This window comes from Trichoderma asperellum, chromosome 4 (assembly GCF_020647865.1).
Source record: "Trichoderma asperellum chromosome 4, complete sequence".
Lineage (NCBI taxonomy): Eukaryota > Fungi > Ascomycota > Sordariomycetes > Hypocreales > Hypocreaceae > Trichoderma > Trichoderma asperellum.
This window is the reverse complement of record NC_089418.1, coordinates 5,051,367-5,066,508: the sequence shown is the minus strand read 5'-3', so window position 1 is coordinate 5,066,508 and position 15,142 is coordinate 5,051,367. Positions and strand designations below refer to the sequence as shown.

General features: G+C 49.4%; 7 protein-coding genes across 7 annotated transcripts; 6 read left to right on the top strand and 1 right to left on the bottom strand.

The window, feature by feature from the left end:
- Window positions 1–65: 65 nt before the first annotated feature.
- On the bottom strand, window positions 66–1,275 carry TrAFT101_008081 (uncharacterized protein). The gene is made up of 3 exons (XM_024908366.2): window positions 982–1,275; window positions 380–906; window positions 66–315 (listed from the first exon to the last, which is right to left on the bottom strand). The coding sequence occupies exons 1-3, from the start codon at window positions 994–996 to the stop codon at window positions 303–305; spliced, it is 555 nt and encodes a 184-aa protein (XP_024758802.2). The 5' UTR covers window positions 997–1,275; the 3' UTR covers window positions 66–302.
- A 426-nt stretch (window positions 1,276–1,701) lies between these two features.
- On the top strand, window positions 1,702–2,481 carry TrAFT101_008080 (uncharacterized protein; the record flags this gene model as incomplete). Its single annotated transcript, XM_024900530.2, has 2 exons — window positions 1,702–1,968; window positions 2,044–2,481. 2 exons carry the CDS (start codon window positions 1,702–1,704, stop codon window positions 2,479–2,481), a joined length of 705 nt encoding a protein of 234 aa, XP_024758803.2.
- A 700-nt stretch (window positions 2,482–3,181) lies between these two features.
- TrAFT101_008079 (uncharacterized protein) lies at window positions 3,182–3,745 on the top strand (the record flags this gene model as incomplete). The annotated part of the gene is made up of 2 exons (XM_024901972.2): window positions 3,182–3,591; window positions 3,736–3,745. The coding sequence occupies 2 exons, from the start codon at window positions 3,182–3,184 to the stop codon at window positions 3,743–3,745; spliced, it is 420 nt and encodes a 139-aa protein (XP_024758804.1).
- A 1,014-nt stretch (window positions 3,746–4,759) lies between these two features.
- TrAFT101_008078 (uncharacterized protein) lies at window positions 4,760–6,226 on the top strand. The gene has a single exon (XM_024908367.2). The coding sequence runs from the start codon at window positions 5,010–5,012 to the stop codon at window positions 5,685–5,687; it is 678 nt and encodes a 225-aa protein (XP_024758805.1). The 5' UTR covers window positions 4,760–5,009; the 3' UTR covers window positions 5,688–6,226.
- Window positions 6,227–6,580: 354 nt separating this feature from the next.
- On the top strand, window positions 6,581–9,996 carry TrAFT101_008077 (uncharacterized protein). Its single transcript, XM_024900457.2, has 4 exons — window positions 6,581–6,748; window positions 6,809–9,303; window positions 9,367–9,540; window positions 9,594–9,996. The coding sequence occupies exons 1-4, from the start codon at window positions 6,670–6,672 to the stop codon at window positions 9,762–9,764; spliced, it is 2,919 nt and encodes a 972-aa protein (XP_024758806.2). The 5' UTR covers window positions 6,581–6,669; the 3' UTR covers window positions 9,765–9,996.
- Window positions 9,997–10,133: 137 nt separating this feature from the next.
- TrAFT101_008076 (uncharacterized protein) lies at window positions 10,134–11,457 on the top strand. The gene is made up of 4 exons (XM_024904074.2): window positions 10,134–10,263; window positions 10,317–10,438; window positions 10,500–10,972; window positions 11,046–11,457. Exons 1-4 carry the CDS (start codon window positions 10,215–10,217, stop codon window positions 11,146–11,148), a joined length of 747 nt encoding a protein of 248 aa, XP_024758807.1. The 5' UTR covers window positions 10,134–10,214; the 3' UTR covers window positions 11,149–11,457.
- A 413-nt stretch (window positions 11,458–11,870) lies between these two features.
- On the top strand, window positions 11,871–15,073 carry TrAFT101_008075 (uncharacterized protein). The gene is made up of 5 exons (XM_024906816.2): window positions 11,871–13,186; window positions 13,249–13,478; window positions 13,558–13,823; window positions 13,894–14,004; window positions 14,059–15,073. The coding sequence occupies exons 1-5, from the start codon at window positions 12,445–12,447 to the stop codon at window positions 15,008–15,010; spliced, it is 2,301 nt and encodes a 766-aa protein (XP_024758808.1). The 5' UTR covers window positions 11,871–12,444; the 3' UTR covers window positions 15,011–15,073.
- The last annotated feature ends 69 nt before the right edge of the window (window positions 15,074–15,142 follow it).

Below are 15,142 nucleotides of genomic sequence, written 5' to 3'. Positions count from 1 at the left end.
TTTTTAAGCTGTTTTTTTTTTTTTTTTTTTTGGGGGGGAGAAAAAAGTTATTTTTCACGTAATATTAATGGGGTCGATACACGCACATATACTATATATACATGTACAACAACAGATGGCACGCCCCTAAAGAAGTGGGGCCTGGTTCATTATACTAGGCAAGGGAAACAACAAAACGCAATATTGCAATGGGATAGATAAAGTAAGGAAAAAAAGGTACCTCCTCGGTCATGAAAGGCATGGTACCATATCAGTTTCAATAAAAACCGCCAGACGAAAATCGATTTGATATAGTCCACCACTTAGTCCATATCACTGTTGGGATCATCAATGTTAGCAAATTCGAGTTCTAACTCACTCCATTCAGGGAGTCACTTACAGCAAAGCTAGTGTCAAGTCGCCGTGGATCTTTGCCTTCAGCTCAATCTGAATATCCAGATTCAGATCGAGTCGCAGCTTGAGAGGGTCCTTCTTGCCACCGTCCTTTTGGGGCTGCTGCATCTGTTGCTGTTGTTGCATCATCTGCTGCTGCTGCTGTTGCTGATACAACATCTGTTGCTGCTGGTCCTGGCGTGGTATCATCTGTCCCCTGTCTTGTTCGTCGTCCATATCCTCCACCTGGCGTTGGAAGGGGGCCCTTCTCCTCCGGCGAGGCTTGGTCTGGGTTTGAGTCCGCTGCCTCTCGCGGCTGCCGCCGCCGCCGGATTGTTTGCGCTCTGGCTGAGGCGGTGGTGTTGCGGGCTCGTTGTCATCCTGATCTTGGTCGTCTGACTTATCTTCACTCAGATCACCGTTTTGCCCATCCTGCTGCTGGTCTCCTTCGTCGTCGTTCTCGACGCCAGAGTGCTGTTCTTGATCTTCTTGCTCTTCATCCGGAGGGGGGTTGTTGTCCAGGTCCTTGGGCTTCTGAAGGAGGTTGAATTAGTTCACATAATCATTGATAACACGCACATGTGGGATATCGGCTTTTGGGAGACAAACCTCTTCTGCAGACATGATGGCTAACTTTTATGAGTCTCACTTAAAGTTGAGAAAGGTGGAAAATGAATACTAGGCAATGAGGAATTATGAGGACAAACCAAGTCAGAAGCCCTTCTTTTTGGGTGTCAATTGGTCTTGGACAATGCCAGATATTGTCGTCTTGAGTTCAGTCTTTTTGCATGTCAAAATGAGGCGTAGGTCCGCAGCGCTCGCTTTTGTGGCTCTAGGTCAACTTTTTGTTCCAGGTTCCACTACGGAATTTCTTTGAATATTGAGTGACGCAACAGCTATGTGTCTCGTCCTCTTTTTATGAGACTAAAAAGCCAACAGTAACAGTCTAGGTAACAAGGCCTGATGCAGCGGTAGCCAAGCTTTCTTCACTCCCCCCCTTGTCAAGTAGTGGCGTTTATGACGTGCCAACATTTGCAGTTACGCTCGTTCAAAACTGGAAGAGAGGGAAAGATGTCATCCGGAACAAGCCTCTGAGGCCCACGCCACGGGCGTCCACCTCATGTGAGGTGAAGTCATGCTGTGCGGGTTGCAGGATTACCTACACCAAGCTAGGAACTTTAAGCAGGACATGGGTAATCAGCCCCCACAACTGGAGACGCGGGATCTCGATCGCTTCATGCAAGACCCTCCTAAATACGACTACTGGAGTCATACGGAAATACGTACAAGCATATACACGATCAGGATTGCCATAAAAACGTCATTCAAATGGAAACCCTCCATGGGCACTGGGTATCCCCTTTGTTCATACCAAGAGCTATACACTCAAACGCCCATTACATGATGGTCATCGGGCTTCTCGCCATCACGGCAATACCAACCGTTACGGGAGTGGGCCAAGCCGTCAGTGCCCAGAAGAAGCAAAACGCGGCAAACAAGGAAAAGGAAAAGTTTCACCTGACGGCGGTAGTCCAAGATGGGGAAGAAGAAGACGACGACTACGAGACGGATTTCTGCGTCCTGAAAGACGGAAAGGTATGTTACTGTTGCTTGCGAGACAAACCACGGCAAAAGCGTTTAGCAGCTGACTTGACGACAATGGCTTGACAGTTGCTTGTCAACATTCCGCTCGATGCCGATTTCCCTGGCTACGCCTTTTGTGGCTACTACTTCACATACCCCAGTGAGGAGCAGCATCTGGGGCTAGTGAGCACCATCTCAGATGATCCCCCAATGCTCAACTGGATATACATCAACAAGGACACGCACGCGGTGGAGTACGGCGCTCGTAAGGACACCCTGGGCCACGTCATTGGGCCTTGGGGATGGAGCGAAGATGAGACGTTTCTAACGATTCAGGGCAACGACGATTGTTTTGTGGCGAAGCTGGAGCGCGACGACAGTGGCTCAGGCTCAGGGCGATGGGTGGTGTACTGGGATCCGGAGAACGAGATACTAGCCACGACGGAGGTGGAGGAAGAGTGCAAGCCAGTGAGGCTGAAGAGGGCCATGTTACTGGGCATGCAGAGCAAGTATGTTAGGGACTAGCTAGAGTGTGAAATCTACATTGCATTGCAAAGCCTGTTTGAAAGGAAAAGATTGGGGACAGGGGTTAATTGCTTCATCACGATGAGGTGGCTGCTGATTGATGGAAAAGGTTATGGGGTAGTCATGGCTGGCTAGTGGGAGCTGCCGCGGAATGAATGGCCAAAAACGTGGTGGGCTTGGCTCCGCAATAAGTGGTCTTTTGATTTAGCCCAAAAATAGTATGCTGCTGATCCCTGTATATTTGATACGGAGGAATAAATTAATTTATATTAACGTGCATTGCACCTATTGGCTCATGATGACTTCATAGATTTTGTTGTGAAGGTGAGGGCGTGTAGGAGGAAAATAAATCACGAAATCGCGGGAATGGAACAAAGTGGAGATGGAGAAAGAAGGGTAAGGGTTTAGAAAGAAAACCGGTTGGGCTGACGACGTATGTGGTGTGCATGGCCTTACTGAATAAATGGGGGTATATCATTATGATGTTCCGGGTATTGGATGGATGGATGCCATGTTGGATATACTACTAGAAAGGCAATAGCCAAAGGGATAGCTGCTCTAATTTTTCTTCTCATACTCGGACTTACACATACCTACTAAGACTGTTTCTTCTTCTTCAACTTAATCTCATCTTATAACTCATCTTGTCTTCTCTTTTACTTTCAGTCAAGGCAACTACACCAACAGCACAACCGTTACAATGTCAAATGCCACAGCAGACAAGGACCGCACCGACTCCGCTGAAGAGTACGCCTCCGACTCTGCCGCCGAGTCACCGCCCCCCCAGCCTCCCCGCCGTGAGAGAAGACAGATGACGAGGACCCAGCGTCGCGGCAAGTCTCAAACCGGCGGCGGCCAGCTCGGTGCACTGGATAACTTGCCCGTGGCCGGCGATTTAGGAAACCAAGTAGGGCAGGTTGCGCAGACAGCACAGGGCGCAGTGGGCGGCGTGACAAACGCGCTGGGAGGTGTCGCAGGCAATGCGGTCCAACAGCAAGGCGGCGGTGATGGCGGGAAGAGCGACACATTGAGGCTACGGCTGGATTTGAACCTGGATATTGAGATTCAGCTCAAGGCCAAGATTCACGGAGATCTGGAGCTGGCGTTGTTGTAAGTCTTTCAAAACCCCCATTTCCTTTTTTCCCTCCCCCTACTCATACACACTCCTCACCCCTTTTGCATCTTGGCCCCATTCTTTGAGTCCTACTACATACTGGGTTATCACATTATCTTACAAGTGCGGCCTCTCTTCAGGACTGGCTAGTTATGGGGCCCTACCATATCACCCGCATTTAAAAATTACAAAAAATTTTAAAATTAGAAAGAAAAAAAAAAGACAAAATCGGCTAATAACGTTGCGCTCTTTGTTCACAACACCAGGAACTGAGAAGACAAAGCGATTTTCACATCAATCAACAACGACGACAACAAAAACCGGCGCTTCTATTTTTATAATGAGAGACCTGATCAATATCAGATGTCGAGGCGTAACCGGATGGCTCCCTCTATTTTTTTCTTTTTGATCCCTTTTTTTTTGACGCTTTCCTTTTTGTTGTTGTTCAATTTGTTTACATGAGCCTCTTGTATTGTGTCCTTTTCTTTTGGGAAGAGGCTTGGGCACTAGGAGGAGAATAGTTATAGCGTGGGAGGGTGAGAATAACTTTGTCCTGGAATGTTACGATTATCACACGCATGTATTTGTCGAATAAAGATGGAGAGGTGAACGAGCAAGATCATGGCTCTGCCTCTAGTTAATGATACTATACTCCTTGAGTTCTAAAAGATTCAGCCTTCATGCCTAATGTGAAAAGAGGATGATGAAGAGTTGACATAGACAAGTCAACCACAGAGTCACCAGCCACATTAGCTGCGAGCCACAATTCCTGCCAGTCCAATGGAATAGCTCAGAGCCACAGTGCCAAGCTACAGTATTGTTAAGCCACAGCATGGCTGAGCGCCACTGCATGTCATGGCTGCTTTCCCTATTTGGACCATGTCTCAATTCGGCATCCTCCGACCGAGACTAACGTCTTCGACGCGGAGGAAACGTTCCACGACAGCAGGATTTGAGCTGAGTCTTTTTACCTGGGAAAAAACAGGTATTGTGAGGGCGTTTTCTTCTTCGTTACTTACTAAAAGTCCACATGCAAAGTCCGTAATACATACTGTTTATGCCACAGTATCAAACGGTCCTATTCACGCCCGTCGTGGAGAACCCCTGTATCAGCGGGATATTCTTGGAGCGATCGGCGATGCGGATGATGTGGGAGTGTGTCATCGCCCCATGCCGTGTGGCCATGCGCAAGGTTTCTTTGCACACGATGACGCAGCTGCTGTTGCTTGTTTGCTAGAGAGCTGCCAAGAGAAAATGTGCAGCTGCTATTGGGCTACGCTGGCAAAGGAGCGCATCAAGCTATCGTGGTCGCTATTCTTTACTGAGCGTCCAGGCCATTTTCCGTTATGAGAAACTCACTTTCTTAATAATTGAATCATTACTTTTGTACCTTGCTCGGCGCTCAGCTGTAACAATGCCGCATCAGCAGTCATCATCGCCTAATAGCCCCCCGTTGCCGTCATCCGACGGTGATCGTCAGGGACCACGACGCTCTTCCAGCCATAGGCTCGTCATGCTGCCTCGGACCAATTCACACAATGGCAGCAGCGAGGAGAGAAAAAATCCAGACATCAAGATACCCAAAATACAGCCCGTTGAGCAAGGAGAGCCGCTCGCCGAACTCGCCCAGGGCTTAGTGGGCAAGTTTATCGACGAGTTCGGCAACATCCTGGACTGGGATGGTACGGTGCTGGGGTCTGTGGAGGGCGATCTTCCTGCCATGGTGGGACGGCCTGTGTCCGAATCTGGGGAGATTTTTGACAACGCCGGAGAAGTGGTGGGATATGTATCCGAGAACCATACGAGGCCGAAGCTTAAGGATCTAGAGGGAGGTTTGAGGATAGATGGCGATGGTAACATCTACAATAAAGATGGCAAGGTAGTTGGCAAGATGAACGGCCCGTCAACAGAGGAGGGAGAAGGAGGATCTGGGCAGCAGCACAAGGCGAATGAGGGCGGAAAATCTCAAGATGCCGGCAAAGAGAACGATGCAACGCCAGGCCCTTCAGAGGTGTATTTGGATGTCAAATCAACACACGACGGCATCCAACTGATTATCAAGATACCCACGGTTTTTAAAAAAGGAAACTAAGACGCATCCTAAGATACCTCTTTCACTGGTAATACAAAGCGTAGTAGGATCAGGGGCAGTTCAGGCGTTGGGCTCAATACTGGTCTGGGAATCTGGTGATAGCATCATTTTTACAAAATATAGAGTAATTGCAGTTTCACGGGCTTTACACAAATTCCCTTCCTTAGCTTTGATAGCTCGAGATATCATCGTCATAGCCAAGCCATCGACAGTACAACAATTAATCTCCGGCAACGCTAATCAAGGGGTGCATCGTCTTCACAGCCACACTTGTTTTATTCATACTCCCCTATCAGAAACCTGTTTGGACATAGAAATCCAGCGCCACATGATAAATGAATACGACACCTTCTCATTTAGCTTGTGGCGAGTGGTGGCTTACGCGCGGAGAGAAGATCTCGGGCTCGGGTCTCGCTCGCATGGACATCCCTGTTTTGCGACGCGCACTACTATAAGCATCAGAGAGCTTTTTGAGCCTATGCTTGAGCTCGAGAGACAGCTTTGTGGCTTGTCTGATATCATTGTGATATGATGTTCCCCTTGATATATGGGTTCTATGCCTAGTTGGTCGAGCTGTATATCGGGGTTATCCATGTTGTCAAGACGTAATCGGGGTCCTAGTCTGCGTCATGTCGCATTAAGATGGTGGTATCGGATGGCTTCACATCGAGATACATGCCAGTAATCGACTTATGGCAGTGACGCTGCCGAACATGTTAGGAGATTTGCATGTGCCAAGTCGACGTATGCTGCGTATGCAGATGTTGAAAAGTTGGATGATGAAAAGGCGCAACTTTATTTCCCATCAGCACTCATAAAAATATATATAGCATGAAAGAGTAAGGACGTCAATGATAATTTCAAATCACTTTGAGGAAAAGTAAAAAAATAATTCAGCTACTATAACCAGAGAAACTCACATAATTCTGTGAACCTAATTATTTATTTTTTGTTTAATTTTGAATGAGTTACTAAGCCCAAAATGCCGTTCCCAAAACCTGTGCAAGTCCAGGGGGGCTGGCAAGTCAAAGATAGTCCTACTACAGAGCAGAGAGATCCAGGTAGTGTACTCATCTTTGATCGTAAACTACAATTGCATATCTAACAGCTACTCATCACAGTTGAAATGCTGCGATCTATCCCTCGATCTGCTGCTGGCGTTGTGACCGACACAGGAGACATTCTTGATAGAGCCGGCAAGCCTATCGGAAAGATTACCGAGTCAGGGGAATCTTCTGATCTCGTGGGCAGCGCTGTCATGGCTTCTGGCGACATCCTCGACTCTTCTGGAAAGGTCCTTGCTAAGGCCAACCTGGATTCTGAGGAATTGGGTGAACAAGAAGGTGAGGAGGGCGAAGAGGGCGATGAGGGTGAGGAGAGTGAATACACGACTGGAGCAAAGGACCAAAAGTCCGGCGGCTGGAACCTCATGGGAAAGACCAAATCTGCCTACCAGACGGCCAGCAACCTCCAAAAGCCCGTTTCACAGGGCCTCGACCTTGTCAGTAGGATGCAGAAGCCAAGCGAAGATGAACAAAGCTCAGCTGACTCGTCGATCCAGGTCGGCGACCAGGACAAACAGCTCCAGGAGCGGGGAATGGAGGCTGGAGATCAGGAGAAGCTGAAAGAAGAAGCTCCGATCGCAATGGAAGACAAATCGGAAGCTGGTAAAGAGCTCGAGGGAACCGAGGCACCCCAGCCAGAGGAGGCCAAAGAAGGCGAGATGCCCGAGCCAGATACCAAGGACTTGGAAGAAAAGAAGTCTGAGGTCGCCGAAGAGGGCGAAAAGCTACAAGAAGAGGAGCCGATTGATTTCTCCATGCTCAAGGGAATGAAGGTCAACAAAGCTGGCAAGCTTGTAAACAAGGATGGAGATGTTGTCGGAATCCTACTCGAAGGTGACGCCAAGCAGCTCATCGGCAAGCAGTCAGATGAAGAAGGCAATATCTGGAATGACTCTGGCAAAATCATTGGTAAATGCCGTCCATTGAACCATACCGAGCGTGGTGATGAAAAGGAATTCGCCCCATTCGAGAACTTCCCGGATGCCGTTGTTGAGGCTGATGGTCGCGTTATGTATAATGGCCAGCAGGTAGGTGTTGTTGTAGAGGGCGACGCGAAGCATCTCAAGGGCAGTAAAGTTGATGAGGACGGTGATATTCTCGACCGACGAGGCAATGTCGTTGGAAAGGCAGAGTCTTGGGATCAACAAGAAGAGGAGCCAATTGATTATTCTGAGCTCAAGGGAACCAAGGTCAACAAAGCCGGCAAACTCGTCAACAAGAATGGAGATATTCTCGGAGTCCTCATCGAAGGCGACGCCAAGCAGCTCATCGGCATGAAATCAGACGAGGAGGGAAATATTTGGAATGACGCTGGCAAAATCGTCGGCAAATGCCGTCCATTAACTCATGGGGAACGTGGCGATGAAAAGGAGTTTGCCCCATTCGAGAATTTCCCAGATGCCGTTGTTGAGGCTGATGGCCGCGTTATGTTCGAAGGCCGGCAGGTTGGTGTTGTTGTTGACGGCGATCCGAAGCATCTCAAGGGCAGTAAAGTTGATGAAGATGGCGATATTCTCGACCGACGAGGTAACGTCGTTGGAAAGGCAGAGGCCTGGGATGAGCCCGAGCCCGAGCCTGAGGCTGTTGTCGACATGTCCTCATTGGCAGGCAAGAGGGTTAACAAGGCTGGCAATATCGTCGATGGATCGGGTGCCATCTACGGCAGAGTTATTGAGGGTAATGTTAAATCCCTGGTGGGCCGTATGTGCGACAAGAATGGTAATATCCTGAGTGAATCTGGAGATATCATTGGCAAGGCCGAACTCGTTGGCGAAGGCGAACGTGAGGGCGTGAAAGAGGGCATATTCGCTGAGCTGAGTGGCTGCACTGTCGCAAAGGACGGCACAGTTGTTACGCCTTCAGGCGATATTGTTGGAAGACTCACCGAAGGCGACCCCAAGAAACTGTTTGGCCGTGCCGTCGATGAAGATGGAGATATTGTCGACGGCAACGGAAACGTCCTGGGCAAGGCCGAGCGCTGGGAAGAGCCTGAGGCTCCTGAGAAGAAGAAGGCTCCTTATGCAGGTCGCAAGGTGAACCGCGAAGGCAACGTCCTGGACGAAGAAGGAAACCTCATCGCCAAACTCGTTAGCGGTGACGTTGCTGCCTGCTCTGGCAAGGAAGTCGACGAAGACGGTGATGTAATCAATTACAAGGGCAACACCGTCGGCCACGTCGCTCTCCTTGAAGACATTCCCAAAGAAACCGAAGAAGACATCAAGAAGCGCGAAGAGGCTGAGAATGATCGCAAGTTGGCCGGGAAACTGGCTGGATGTATCGAGCAGTCTCTGGACAAGATGCGTCCCATCTGCAAGATGATCACAGACAAGATCAACACAGCCGAGAGGACGCCCAAGGAGGAACTTGACGAAGAGGCGCTGGTGAGGGAAGTTAAGCCGCTGATCGAAGAAGGAGCCAAGATCCTGACTGAGACCAACGGTACTATTCGTGGACTCGATCCTGATGGACGTATCCAGCGAAACGCAAAGCACAAGGCGGGCACTAAGGAGGCTACGCCTGAGGAGCATCACCTGGCTGAAGTGCTCTCAGAGGTGGGTGGCTTATCGGGATCATTATACATTAAGGAATCGCAAGCTAACAAGTAATGATTATAGCTCACGGGCACTGTTACTCAGACCATTGACAACGCAAAGAGCAAGATTGAGGGCATGCCCCATGCTAAGAAGGAACTCAACCCTCTCTGGGGTCTCTTGGCGGAGCCGTTGTTCCAGATCATTGCGGCTGTTGGATTGTTGCTCAACGGCGTCCTCGGCCTCGTTGGTAAATTGGTGAGTGTCTTACGATAACGTTACCCTATTCTGATGCTAACTTCATTTTTCAGCTGAGTGGTCTCGGTCTCGGCGGCATTGTCGACAATCTCCTCGGAACGCTGGGACTGAACAGGGTCCTCGATAGCCTTGGACTGGGTAGCATTACCGGTGTTATAACTGGTAAGGACAAGAAGGAGAAGAAGAAAGGAGGAGGATTGCTGGGATTGGGAATCGGCGGTTAAGCGGAGTCTTTTGGGGTGGATTGTTGCTTTTCCCATCTATTCAGAAACGCCTTTCTTTCTTTTTTTTTTCTTCAAATAAAAGGGAAAAAATGGGGATCAGAATGTGTTGGAAATTATGAATGGGACAAATCGAAGCTGGGAATATCACAAATATGGATGGACGATGTAATTGTGTTTGGTGTTTTTGCTTCTGTTGGCAGTTCCGTCTTCATACGATGTAGGTAGTATCGCTGTAACGTAACTAATTCTTTTACTGAGACCTTCCTGGCCGCTGACTCGCTGAGCTATACAAAATGAGCCCATGGACTAAGCACTACTAAACCTACCTTAGCAGGACATGTACATGCCGAGGTAGTACATGCTCTTCTCTGCATTGTCATTGTTCACAAGTTCATTTTGGTTACCATCACCAGCGTCATTCTGTCAAGATCACTTTGATCAACCGCCACCATGGCAAAGGTTGTCTTTCTAATGGCCGACTATGGCCATGATCCGACTGGTGAGTAAATAAATATCCACGCCGGGACATCAGTTTGATTGACTTGCATCCAGAAACATGTGTGCCTTATACGGCCTTCAAGAATGCAGGCTTCGATGTCAAATTTGCAACCGAGGCAGGCAAATCGCCTCAATGCGACTCCAAGATGCTGGAAGGGCTCACGCAGTGCCTTTTGGTGCGTTCTTTGCCAGCTCGCGCGCATTGTGCAAGCTCTAACACGAGTGACTGAATCATAGGGTGCAACCTCGTTCAACGTAAAGAGATATCGCGCCATGGCCGACTCGGAAGAATGGAAGAATCCCTTGTCATGGTCTGACGAGCAATTCTCCCTGGACGCGTTCAACCTCGCGTTCTTCCCTGGTGGTCACGACAAAGCAGTCAGGCAGGTGATTGACTCGGAGAGAGTCCACAAGCTGGTCTCCGATTTCTTCCCCAGCGCGAAGAAGCCAAGCAACAAGGCAGTCGGCGCGGTCTGTCACGGCGTCATGGTGCTTTCAGAGTCCAAGCATCCCGATGGGAGCAGCGTCATTCGCGATTGCGCAACCACCACGCTGCCGGCGCGGTTTGAGCAGCTGGCCTTTTGGGGCACCCGTCTCTTCCTGGGAGATTACTACAAGACGTATGGAGCGGGAACCGATGATGTGGAAGTCTTGGTGCGAAAAGAATTGGCAAATCCTGATCAGCTCAAGATTAGCATCAAGCCCTCACCGTGAGTTTCACCGGGAAAACGGCGGAAATGAAAGATTCTAGATTCGAGTTGCTGAATATTAATGTCTTCTTAGCTTTGTTGTCGAGGACGAAAACTACAACTACGTCACGGCGAGATACCCCGGCGATGCAGAACTTTTGTCACAGAAGCTAGTTAAGCTAGTGCAGAGCTTTTGATGGACTTGCGGACATGAGGCGGCTATTCTGGAGGAGCCGAGCCAGAGATCCGGGGAGTCGCGGAGAAAATGGAGGAATTGATTTGCCAAGTGAGATTTTGGCGACGATGTGGACGGCGAGGATCCACCCATCGGCCGCATCAGATTTGTAACCCTCGATTTTTCGTTTTTGGTCTTTCTTTGTCTAGACCGTTTGTATTTGAATGTCTTGAATGGGGGAGTTGCCTGATTTCGTTTTAGCCGCTATTCATATGGGTTATGCATACAATACAACACAGTACATGTGGAATCAAACATGACTGATTGGGCATTATTATACCATCTTTACAACTGATCGCATGTATGATTCTAAGCTGGTATTATTCAATCGCCTGTCTTATTAGTGTCCATTGTTATGGCATTGCACTCGGATAGCCTTAGCGAATACCACTTTGCAAGCTGCAACTCACGTACACACGGGATACTACTAATAACAAAAGAGGAGGGCTAAAACTCAATGTTACCATGCCATGGACCTGTTTTTGCTTTCGTGGGGTTCTTGATGCTACAACTAACAATCATCTTTGTTTACAATTGGCAGGGCGGAGTCCTTTTTTTACGGGTATTAATCCGGGGCCACACACCAATCCGGAGCTGTGAGCTGCGTTGAATAACGGCATCCGGGCAGCATCCTTGCGTTGACGGCAAACGGCAAAATGTATCTGCGTGCGTGGGGAAGCATCAGGGAATATTCGCATCTTCCCCTGCAACGTCCATTGCTAGCCTGAGCTTCCCCCGCACGCCAGCAGAAAAAAGGGCCGAGTTTGTTGTTTATGTGCCTGACCTTGCCGGCACAGAAGCAGAGATGAGATGAGATTCCCCTTGGACCTGAGCTGGTTGGCAGGGATCCAGAGTCGAGGCGAACATGCCGAATGGGTCGGTCAGCCATGACAAGTTGTTGCTTTTACAGCCTTGATACTGCTTTCTCCGCGAACGGCGACCCGCAGACATGGATGGGATTGGTTTTTGTAGACATGGATAGGACTTTGTGGCATGAGTCTAACACGACTGTTGGCCGGCTGAGGTATCCGTCCATCCGTTTGCCGATTCAGTCAGGCAGGCCTGGAGATCGAGTGAGCAAAGATGAATAATATAATATTAACAGCAACAATGAGTAGATATATAAGGAGAAGAGAGGCCCCGATCGGCGGTGAAAGAGGAGGCCTGGTTCTTGCAGCGACTGAACTAAGGCAAAAGGAAGAAGAAGAAGAAGAAGCAGCAGGTTGAGGCTGATCTCACCTGTGATACTTCTGCAAAGATGAGAGCCGTGTCATTGCTTCTCGGCCTGGCTGCCGTTGTAGCTGGTAACTCTCTACCAGCCGAAGGCATCGAGGCCAGACACTCGTCCGGCTACTGGTACGAGAACATCGAGCACAACGGAATCAGTCCCTTCATTGCTGATGGCAAGAACTGGACCGTCTTCCGCAACGTCAAGACACACTTTGGTGCCAAGGGCGACGGCGTGACTGATGACTGGGCAGCTATCCAAGCTGCCTTTGACTATGCCAATGCGACGGATTCTCGCAATGCGAGTGTTTGGGGCACCACCGGCGCTCCAGCTGTTGTTTACATACCGGCTGGCACATACCGTCTGAGCAAACCTCTTCAGTCGTATATCGACACCGTCGTGATTGGTGATCCTACCAATAGACCGGTGCTGCAAGCCTCTTCAGACTTTTCTGACCCATTTCTCTATCTCGGCTGGGACCCCAGACTTGACCCAACCATCAACTTCTACATCGCCCTGAAGAATGTCGTCTTGGACTCTACCAAAGTGGCCCCTACCCACAACATCACGCTCCTCAACTGGGCCGTGAGCCAAGCTGTGCAGCTTACCAACGTTTTATTCAACATGCCCAACGGCGGCGTTGCTCACACAGGCCTGTCGATGCCTCAGGGCGGCTCGCCTCTGATGATCAACGACGTTGTGTTCCAAGGTGGATCTGTTGGCATTCGCATGAATGAACAGCAATATCATTTTAAGGGAATCACCTTTAAGAGTACGTCTTGACTCGAAGGCATTTAAACTTGTACAATTTTACTAACATGCCTAATTTTATAGACCAGGACATTGGCCTGAAGCTCGACAAGCTGTTTGAGGGTACCGGCCAGGGTCTGCACTTTGAGTCATGCAAAGTCGGCATTGAGACTACAAACAACAATACCGGATTCTTTGCTCTTATTGATTCAACTGCAAAGAACGTTGGCATTTTGTGGAATGCTGCAGCTTCGCCCACAGCTCAAGGTTCTATTGTCCTTGAGAATATCCAAGTAGACCACACTGTCGGTTCTGTAAGTTACTCTGCCCTCTTGCGAAAACTTTCGCCTCATTACCAGGAGAATCAAAGAAGCTAATAGCATATTTGGCTAGACTGTTACAGCCGGAGGAAAGAATGTCCTCAGGGGCTCTGTTAAGCCGGGCCAGTCCTGGATCTGGGGCAACGTCTATGGACCTTCCGACGGCCAGCGCGCTCAGGGCAAATTCTTCCCAGCATCTCGACCTGCAGCACTTGTCGATATCACTGGAGCCTACCATGTTGCCACTCCTCCAACTTTCCAGGAGTATAGCGTGAACCAGGTCATCAATGTCAAGACGGTTCGCGGCCTGCCCGTTGCTGGTGACGGTGTTACAGATGAGTGAGTATTAGGACATAGACATTCGGTCCATTGATTGCCAAGAAGATGAGGAAGCTAACTCATTTATTAGCACCAAAAACCTCCAGAAGATCATCAACAGCGCTGCTGGTAAGAATGTTCTCTACTTCCCTCATGGAACATACCTTGTTAGCGATACCCTTGTAGTTCCTCCTGGAAGTCGGTAAGTAGCATTGGCTTTCTTTCTGTCCAGCCCAATCAGCTGACAAGGTCTTAGATTCCACGGAGAGGTTTGGTCTGAAATCAGCGCTACTGGATCCAAGTTCAAGAACGCAAACAACCCAGTGCCGATGGTTCAGGTTGGATATCCTGGCCAAGTCGGCGTTGCGCAATTTGTCGACATGCTCTTCACTGTTGCTGATATTCTTCCTGGCTGCAAGCTCGTGGAGGTCAACATGGCGGGCCTAAAGGCTGGAGACGTTGGCTTCTTCAACTCTCACTTCCGTCTTGGAGGTGCCCGAGGCTCCAAGGTCCAGACCAACTGCGATGATCCCGCGACCTGCAAGGCCGCGCGAGTTTGCGCCCATCTCACAGCTTTGTCTTCGTCATACTGGGAGAACAGCTGGTGCTGGAGCGCCGATCACGATCTTGACGATGATTACGGCGCTAACCCTTCCACTGCTGGTGGCTTCTTGGTGGAATCCATCCGAGCTACCTGGATGTTGGGTATTGGTAGCGAGCACAACTCCCTGTACCAAGTGAACATTCATCAGGCACAGAACGTCTTCTTGGGCTTCCAGCAGAGCGAGACGCCATACTGGCAAGGCAATAACTCTGGCTTGCTGACTCCCTTGCCCTGGACCGGCTCTCTACTAGACAGCGACCCGGACTTTAGCTGGTGCGCAGCTGACGATGCTCAGTGTCGCATGGCTATTTTCCAGTATATCCACGATTCTAGCAACGTCAATGTCTATGGTGGCGGATACTGGGTCTTCTTCAACGGCATCAACCGCGATGGCTGCTCGGCTGAATGCCAGCAGAACGCTGTCATCTATACCGATAACAAGAAGCTGTTCAGTTATGGTGTGAGCACGCATAATGTTAGAACTATGGTGCTCGAGTCCACGGGAGGGAAGGACGTGGCTGAAGTGACCGATACTGCAAACTCGGGAGGTTGGCAGAGCCATGGTGGTGTCATGGCTGCGTACTTGGGACAGAGCAGCTATTAAGGTAATGCCGATGTTTGTAGTTATTATTATATAATGATGAATGAGATATGAAGAAATGCGGACCATTTCCAAAGTACTACTTTTGACGAAGCTGAAGCGAGTGAAAGGCAGGTTGTCGAGATATGCGTTTGG